Source organism: Magnolia sinica, chromosome 3, assembly GCF_029962835.1.
Source record: "Magnolia sinica isolate HGM2019 chromosome 3, MsV1, whole genome shotgun sequence".
Lineage (NCBI taxonomy): Eukaryota > Viridiplantae > Streptophyta > Magnoliopsida > Magnoliales > Magnoliaceae > Magnolia > Magnolia sinica.
Window position 1 is genome coordinate 119,809,489 of NC_080575.1, and position 9,259 is coordinate 119,818,747.

Sequence of the window (9,259 nt, forward strand, 5' to 3'; positions counted from 1 at the left end):
GATATGTGGTTTTCAAATCAAGCCCATTCATTATGTGTGTCCCACTTGGATGAGGGTTCAGACCAAGTTTCAGCAGCATTCAAAACTCAAGTGGGCCCCACCAACTGCTTTTATATGTTTTAACGGTGTCTTCACATGATTTTAGACGGTATGGCCCACCTGAGGTCCGTATACGGCTGATTTTTGGGATATCCCATTATTTAGATGGGACCCATCAAATGCACAGTGTTGATGGTCGACACGCATTGCGGTGGGGCCCACACAGCTTGACCTAACGGGGGCTTATCGTGAAGTCGAGCGCATGGTACCATTTCCATATATATATATATATATATATATATATATATATATATATATATATATATATATATTGAAGGGCTGGGATATTCCAGTCCAGGAGATTTTGTGGCACAGGCTCCTGGGACGGTCAAATAAACTGTTTTATCACCGGTCCCCGCATGCACTGAGAGATGTACGAAACTCTCGAATTCTGAAAATTTTTAATACTCTGGGGAGTTTGAAGGATGAAACGCAGGCACTGAAAAATTACTTAGAAATTGAATTAATGATGTACAATCATAACCCCTTATTAACGGACACATGCGTCTTGAAATAAACATTGGATATATTACATTTTGACAGTTCAATACACGTCCGCCCGTCGGATGACGTATTTTCATTCTTCCCACGTCTAGGTTGGACTTATTTAAAGTACTTGTGTTTGACGTATATTATTCCCAAATGCTACGTATCATCCATTACCTTCCGCCGGAGTACGGAAGTTTTCCACTTTCGTTATTATCCACTGAAGAATTCCTATAGCGATTCGCGCATGGATAGATTGAAAAAGCGATCGGAAACGCTCTAATATCACACGTGTAAGAGATCAGAACCATTCAACAGAAGCCGGACACATTTATCTTCCCAGGGCCCAAAATAGGGTTTTTTCCCGTGTGGGTTGGACCGCACGAATTGGACAACCACGGACAGCTACAGAATAGATATAAGTATAACCAACGACCTGTATTCAAAGTAAGGGCCCACCTGATGACTGGAGCTTTTTTGATTTTGTTGATAGCGCGTGTTCACGTAGCTCCGGAACGATGAGTGGTCATCATCCATCGGGACGGGAATTTCCTACCACACTTGCCGTAAGGAGCCCGTGCAGCAGAAAGCTCTGTGGGGCCTACCGCGATGTCCGTGTGAAATCCACTCCGTCCATCAGCTGCGCCAGAACACGATAGAACGTGAAGCCAATAATCAGGCAGATCCAAAACTGAAATTGGTCACACACAAGAAACAGATGGGATCGCTTACCATCGAAACCTTCTTGGGCCCACCTTGATGTTTATATACCATCGAACCCATTCTTAAGGTGAGTCCCACCAGGATGAAGAGAAAAAACAAATATCATCCCAATTTAAAACGTTGGTGGACCCTAGGAAGATTTCAACGGTGAGTTCCCCTTCCCCACTGTTTCCATTGGTGTGTCCCACCAGAGTTTTGAATTTTTCCTATTTTTTGGGATCAGAACTAAAATTAGTTGGCATAACTGATGGACGGAGTGGATTTCACGAAGACTCACTGTGGGCCCCATGCTTTGTTTTTTATGCACTGCTTTCTACATCTAGTTATGTACGAAATTCGCGTCCCCATCCAGTCAGCCACAGTCGCACGTGTCGAGTGTACCGCGAATGGACTAGTCAACATCTCCTCGCGCGAATAGCTTAAAAGTAATTTGTTTTATAAACCAAACCATAAAGACCCTTCTCGGGTCCTGTACTTGAGAGTTCCCGATCCATTTCTGCCCCGAAAGTGTAAAAAAAATGCAGGCAATTCTCTTCCCAAACTGTGGCCTTGGATTTCCCACGTGCCCAGCCTTCAAATCCACGCTCCGAAAATCCATCTTCTCTGACAAAGGTATCGTACCTCTTTCCCAAACCTAACCCTAATTTCCTACCATATTGCGTTATTTCTAAGCTTCTAAATGAATAGAACTGATCTGATTTTGGCGACGGCAAACGTAAATTCGAGTACATTTTATCTTGGAATCGATGCGCGTTCGAATTCGACACTGAGATTTTTCAGGAATTTGAACGAAGGACCCGTTTTCTTTATTTATTCTACTTAGATGGTTTGTTTGGATGCTCAAGTGAAAAGAATTGCAATAAGATTCAGTATAGAAGAAATGACCGAAGTGGTATTGGTAAAAGTGGTCACGCTCGAGTCGGAAAACGCTGTATGTGTGATTTAATAGAAACAAATTAAGAAGAGAAGATAGAAAATAAGGCCACTTTGAAGGGGGTCAAGCAATTTGCATTCTTTTTTCTATTTTCTTTATTACATTCTCTACTCTATTTAATACCAATAAATCAAATTTCAAATAACATCTAGCTATTTCTAATGCTAAAATGAGATAAGGAGAATATCATCTCATTTATTTTTGCTAATCGCATAATTCTTTTATTTTGAACTTCAAATTGATGAAAATTCAAAATGGTAGTTGATGATGACGCCACGTCAGCCGGACCCTGGTACATTGATGATGGTACATATCATTCTCACCCCCTTGAAAATGTCCTTGTCCTCAAGGCAGCCCGCTCCTTAAAAACTACAGCTGTCAGGTGATGCCAACTTCTACGACGGAGTCTTCCTCCTCCACTACATCTTCTTCGGAACCCATGAGAATGGCTAATTGCGCCTTACATGGGTGACCCATGCTAAACTTTTCATCATAGTTATAGCGTAGTCCACGTCTTGGACGTTCTTGTGTTTCTTCTAAAGTCAACTGCTTGGTGGGCAGTGTGTCCTTGGGTGAAGAAGTCGTTATATAGGTAAAAGATTTTGTGCCTCTTCATGGAGTGACGCCATTTGGAATGCTTCTACAAGAGTGAATATGTTGAGAAATTTTAAACCCCACTCGAATATCTTCATGCAACCCTGAAATGAAACACCCAATTAAGAAAGATTCGGGCAATCGCAAGGTGCGATTTGCTAATCTCTCAAAATGGGATTGATAGTTTCGAAATATGGTGGTTTGTTGTAGCTTGGACAACTCGCCACTAGGGTCTTTACTATATGTGGGTCCAAAGTGCACACCAGTTCATTTCACCGATTGTCTTCTTCATCTTACTGATACCATGGAATGGCATCACCAGAAAGATGAATTGTAGTGAGCCCCACCATTTGATCATCCGAAATTTGGTTGAACTCCTGAAATTGCCTGGCCATGTAAATCTAGCTGGCGGGATCATGACCATCAAATCTAAGAAAATCAAGCTTAATTGATCGATGGCATGCCTGATTTTGTTTTGAACCTCCAGATTTGGGTGTAGCTCTATTTGACGCCCTCTCTTCTTGCATGAGTTACACAGAAGAAGCAATCTGTTCAAAACATTTCAACATGTCCTGTAGTTAACAATAAGGCCACTTCGACGGTGGTCAACCTCCTTAAGCAGTTTGCATTCTTTTTTGTATTTTCTTTATTAAGGATAATATCATCTCCTTTATTTTTGCTAACCGCATAAGTCCTTTATTTTGAACTTCAAATTTCTGAAAATCCAGAATGGTAGTTGATGATGACGCCATGTCAGCCGGACCATGGTACGCGGATGATGGTATATTGAATTGTTGTGAATTAGTATGCATCAAAACACAGGCTTATATGGTTTCAATAATGACTGAAACTCTTGTTTCCAGTATTTGTTTATTGCATGTTTGAGTGGGGTGAGATCTGAACGTGGATGTGGAAAACTCCCCTAGAAATCGATCAATGTGGAAAACAGTGGAAATGTTGAATGGACATATGTCAATGTGATTGTTTCTCAGGTATATTTCCATGGAAATGAACCTTGGCAATGGTCACCAGCAAGAGGTGTCTTCCATTATCGTGGAAGTGCCCAAAATCGACTTTTCTGAGGAAGTGAATCATTATGGTCAATTTCCACAGCTACATTTTACAGTACAAGGAACTAAAAACACCATAACATGGATAAGAAATCAATTTTCCTAAGGAATCCTTATTCCCAAACAGCCTCTTAGGGCATTTTTGGGTGTCACTAAGAATGACTTTTTACCCATTTTCTCCGACAAGAATTAAGCAGAAGCATATGGCTGGATTTAAGCTTAACACAGGCCTGCTTAGGTGTCCAGTATGTCTCAAATTTCATCAGAATGGGTTTTACTTAATAAAGAGTTCGATGAACCATTCTATTTTCAAACATATGGCACATATGAACATGTATGTGAGAAACAATCAATCTCCTCCTTGTTAACCTCATTTTTGAAGAAAAAGCAGGAACAACAGCTTTCCCAAAACATGCCAGTCTCTACAGATAATGAGAAATGAGAAGTGGGTGGCATCCAAACGCACCCTCACTTTGTCAGCTATTCATGGAATCAGAGTTAGGTGTTTTCCATTTCCAGAACTATAGATGCCTTCAGAGTAGTCCCAAGGACCCAATTTTCATTACGTGGAAATGATATATTCAAGGAATGATGTAAACAATGACCTAAATAACCATTGTAAAATATTGAAATGCAGGGGCAGGATCAGTTTGTTGTGAATTGGAGAGTCCTTTTCTTTGATCTTTCATGAATATTGAGCGGTTTCAATGATTTGATCCAAATTAGTTCACTAGAGAAGGAAGCCTTTGGTTGATATTTCACTTCTGCCCTTCTGAAATTGTGGATTTTTGGATTTTGATTGTTTACAATGCCAATTTCTTCACAAATTACCAATGAGGTAACTTAATCAATTTGTTGATCATTTTAAAAGGGCTCGAGTACAATTTGGAGCCGGCATTTTCATACTAATGATAATGAGTACAATGCTCAAAATTGATTAGAAGATGGCAGATTTGCTCTATGAGATATGCACATCTCACGTGACGGTCCCACATGTTATGTCAAATAAGATATTCATTAAGCACATCTCATGAAATAAATCACGGCATGCCTATTAGAGGCCCCAAAGTCACATCCTAACCTCATGGTTCATAATAAATCAGACATGTCTTACAAAATAAATTAGCGTGCACTCATTGAAAGGTAACCCTCATAAGCATGTCTTATGAAATAGAGCAAGGGGGATCTAGAGGATACCCTCTATCAAATGCATCTCAAGTGGACAGTTGATGACTCCATGACACACAAGATATACACATTTATTTACCTTGAATTAAACTAAGGGAATACCTTCCAAAGAATTATCCCTCAAGCACACCATCTATAAATGTCTCTACCCCCTTGAATGCATGCAAGATTCTATTTTCTTCATCAACATAGCAGCTAATTGATAATAAAAAATGATTGTTGCCTACAGCCTAATTTCTGACGCAGGGAAGGACATGTAGAGGTCGAGCACCGTCTTCCTCAAGGATAACTACTCCGAATCCACGGGGCTTCTCTAGACTCCTCACAGAAAAGCCTCGAATCCACGAGGAAAAATATAAATTAATTCTAGAAAATTCGAAATAACTTTATTGATGATGAAAAACAAGTTTACAACTCTTTAGATAAGGCTACGAACCCTAAGGAGAAGTTTCGGAATCATACTATAACTAAAACTCCTAGAAATCGCGACTTACTATAAATAGTAAACTTACTATTTATAGATGGTCATGATTCCTACTAGTGCGCATGGTTTTCGGCCAAAACTAGCAAGTGTCCTATTTGGCCGACCCATGATGTTCCCCTAATTTTTCCAAGCACTTTTCATGTTGGACACAACTCCTAAAGCCCAACGTACGAAGAGTTACAATCAAGTTAAAACTTACTAAAAATAGTAAAAACGAAAATAAACAGGGATTTCAACTGTCGATCTGATGGAATCTCACAAATTTGATGTGGTATGCCGGGTTGGGTGGCTAAAGTAGCTCGTCCTACCCCAAAATCATATATGGTACGTTTGATAACTCATTCTGGTTTGCGAGATACGTCCATTTTAAGTTCTGAAGGTCCGGATCACCTCCGTCTCCAATCGGGCCTTTTCTGATCCATCTTGGCCATGAAATTATCCGCGACCCGCTCTACATCAATTTCTTATCGGTTTTACATTTGCAGGACTGAGGAAAGGAATCGGTGTTTCTTTCAACACTTCCATTTTCGTGCACAGCTTTGATATAAATATATAACTACACGACTATGTATATGTGCATGCACGTGCATGTGTTTGTTGAATTATAATGTCCTCTTTCAGTTATTTATAACTTGTACTGGATTGCATCTTAATGAATCAGTGATAGAATATATTGCATGGTCATTTAGCAACTGAGGGATTATTTTGATGCAGCTTATTGAACTTGACAGAGATTGCAGATGGGGCTCTATTCTTTGCTGCTCGAGGAGAACTGATTCAATCATCTGTGTCGAGCATAAGACCCGAGGGAAATAGGAGAAGGCGTTCTCCTAGAAAGAATACTGCGTCTGATAGAGCGGCGGAGGAGGATGAAGAAGAGAAGGTTCCTCAATCGCCTGATGGGGACTCCCCTGAATCATCTAACCAGGAAGAAATCATTGCACTGTTCAGACGGATACAGTCTTCCATCTCTAAAGGAGGATCCGGTACTACCAAAAGGAGGAGCTCCAGCAGTTCTAAAGAAAAGAAGTCAGCCGAGTCAGTTTTGGATGTTTTGAACCAATATCCATCAAGGAAGCAATTCCGAGGTAATATATAGATCACTTCATAAAAATATGGAATTATTGAAAAAAAATTTGGTCAGTTTGGATCATCCATAGAATGAGGACGGGATTACATGTCCACCTCCCAAAGCGAGGACAGGATGATGATGGGTCTGACCAGTGATTATGCCATTCTCATTTTTGATAAATTTTGCAGATGTGAACATTTAGTGCATTCCATCAGCCACATTTTGTAGGATGCGCCAAGCAGTTCTACTTCTGCTAAATGTGCATCCAACTGCTCCTTCTGGGGTGTTGTTTGATATGTGTATTTTTTGGTTGAAAGATTTAGAGGAAAAAGAAGAAGAAGAAGAAAAGAAATCACTTTTCTTGGGATGGGTGATTTGACTATTTCCTGCTCTCTGTTGCCCTTAAACTCATCAATAGCTGCAATGCAATTGCAGTGAGTTTGTAGTTTCTAGTTATAATTGTTACTTCTTGTAGAAGGTTGGTGTAATTACTTCTGGGGTTGACCCGATCATGGCCTTTCTTTCTGGTCTTGAGCTTGTCAAGCAATCAGTTGATGGTGGTTTGCAGATTCTTTCATGGGAGAGGTGGTGCTTCTTCTTCTTCTTTTGGCAGATTTTAGAAATTTGCCCATATGAAACTCACTACCCTGAAATTCTCCTATATGAAAATTTCTACAAAATGATGCCACTTCTGGCCCTTGTTTTATTCTGAGAAACTAGGGATTCTGAGAAACTAGGGAGTTCCTGATGTAGTCCCCAATTGAAACATTGGAGTTTATCTTCAGTTATTGAGGACAATTCACCTTTCCAATGCATTTTTTCTCTCATAGTATTTTTGAAGCATCATACCTATAACACAGCATCGCGTTACCTTTTCAGTAATGCACTGGCAAGCATGTTCAGCATTATGTGGAACCATCAGAATTATGTATGTTGTCTCTGTGTGCATCTTTTTGTCCTTTCTTCACCATTTCGAGTTAGTTTTGATGTTCCTTGAGCAGTGGGATTGGCTTTCTGCTAAAATTATTATTCAGGGTGGGGATCTGAAAAGCATTGATTGTTGATTTGCAGCAGAAAAAATGGAAACCCATATCCCACATACAGTATGCTAGTTTTGATGTCACCCCAAATGCTTGGCTGAACGGCTAAACATGCTTTTTTCCATGAATTGCCGAAACACTTGGGGCACTTCCAAATGGTGCACCCAAGGTTCATCTCCTGCAGCCGTAGTTGCATTTTCATTTTGAAAAGAATAAGAAAGAATTCGAGCTGTAAAGTAGCAGCTTTGGGTTGTCTGTTCTATTCCGAACATCATGTGATAATGGTGTGTTTTAAATGTTCATGTTGAATCTTCAATGCTTCTATGTTCTTTGGTGTCTGTTTGATCCCGACCTGCTTCGATTGTGATACCTGCTATGCATATAGATAAAGGTCCGAGCAAGGAAGAGAATGGAATGTTGCCTCGGAAGACTCCTGCACTCAGGAAAGAACCTATAACAAAGGAGGATTCACTGAAAGAAGAATTCAAATTATCAAGACCCCCATCAAATTTCGTGAAGAGGTCGCCAATCCCATCACCACCAATGCTGAAAGAAAAGGTTGGGGAGGTGAACGAAGATGGATTACCAGCTGTGGTTGCAGTGAAGGATTCGGAGCTGCAGAGAGTTCATGGGATGAAGCTTTCGGAGCTGAAAGAGCTTGCAAAGTCCAGAGGAGTTAAGGGTTACTCGAAGCTGAAGAAGGGAGAACTGGTGGAACTGTTGAAAGGGTTGTTGCAGTCCTAGTTTTCTTTGTATCTTTTCTTTCTTGTTGTGGAAAAAAAAAGTAAGAAGGAAGAAGTCTTCTGCTCTTTCATCTGCTTCCTTTGTCTGATAGAGCGTTTTTTTCTGGTTGAGTTGCATGACCTAGTTCATTGAAGCTTCATGTAAAATTAGTAAGAACAATAGAAAACATTTTTTTGGCTGTACTTGTATTCTTGGGTTGTGGAATGCTAATCATAGTTTAGTGATGCTTCTCAATGACACATAGCGGATTTCAAGTCTTTTTTTTTAAAGGGTGTGTTTGGATGAAAAATGAATTGGAGTGCAAAAAGTCGGTTAAAACAAGTGGATGTGACCAAATTCTGGTAATATTTCCTACTATTCATGATGAGGAAGTGATTTAGGTCGTGGCATGGATACATTCCTAGTATGGCTGGACCCAAAGAAGGCCAAATGGAAGTGGAAGTAATCCGTTAGATCTGGGCCAATCCTATGAAGGGCAAGACATAATTGGGCCCCAGGGGTGTCCGGTTCGAAGAAATTCAATTTGCATAGAGGGAGAAATTGTTGTTTGGAGTGTGAATCGTAAATTGACAGTAACTTTTGATCTGAGTAATGTTACAAGACATACAACCTAGAGAAGCTAAAAATTTATAAATCCAAAACTTGCTTGTCCCGAAGATTAATTGTAATTTGGGGTTGAGTATTGTGCTGGTTTGGATTCGTTTCCATTAAGAAGGAGAGCTGTGTTTGGATTTTGCTAGATGACATCCTAGAGATAACATGCCCCATATGTTATATTTGCTCCTTGCCAAGGCAAACAATTGGTTCTATTGCCAAGCAATGTAT

General features: G+C 40.1%; 1 protein-coding gene across 2 annotated transcripts; it reads left to right on the forward strand.

Annotated features, from left to right (window-relative positions):
* Nucleotides 1-1,775: 1,775 nt before the first annotated feature.
* LOC131240972 (SAP-like protein BP-73) lies at nt 1,776-8,673 on the forward strand. Of its 2 annotated transcripts, none has more exons than XM_058239549.1 (3): nt 1,776-1,920; nt 6,310-6,666; nt 8,076-8,673. In XM_058239549.1, the coding sequence occupies exons 1-3, from the start codon at nt 1,827-1,829 to the stop codon at nt 8,432-8,434; spliced, it is 810 nt and encodes a 269-aa protein (XP_058095532.1). In that variant the 5' UTR covers nt 1,776-1,826; the 3' UTR covers nt 8,435-8,673. The 2 variants fall into 2 exon arrangements, with proteins under 2 accessions (XP_058095532.1, XP_058095533.1); XM_058239550.1 differs by having other exon boundaries at nt 6,319-6,666.
* The last annotated feature ends 586 nt before the right edge of the window (nt 8,674-9,259 follow it).

What these genes read in the sequence shown, in the direction of transcription:
- LOC131240972 (XM_058239549.1), top strand. Translation starts at nt 1,827, where the DNA reads ATGCAGGCAATTCTCTTCCCAAACTGTGGCCTTGGATTTCCCACGTGC. An exon ending in ATCCATCTTCTCTGACAAAG is followed by an intron (nt 1,921 to 6,309) that starts GTATCGTACCTC and finishes TGAACTTGACAG; the next exon opens with AGATTGCAGATGGGGCTCTA. An exon ending in ATCAAGGAAGCAATTCCGAG is followed by an intron (nt 6,667 to 8,075) that starts GTAATATATAGA and finishes CTATGCATATAG; the next exon opens with ATAAAGGTCCGAGCAAGGAA.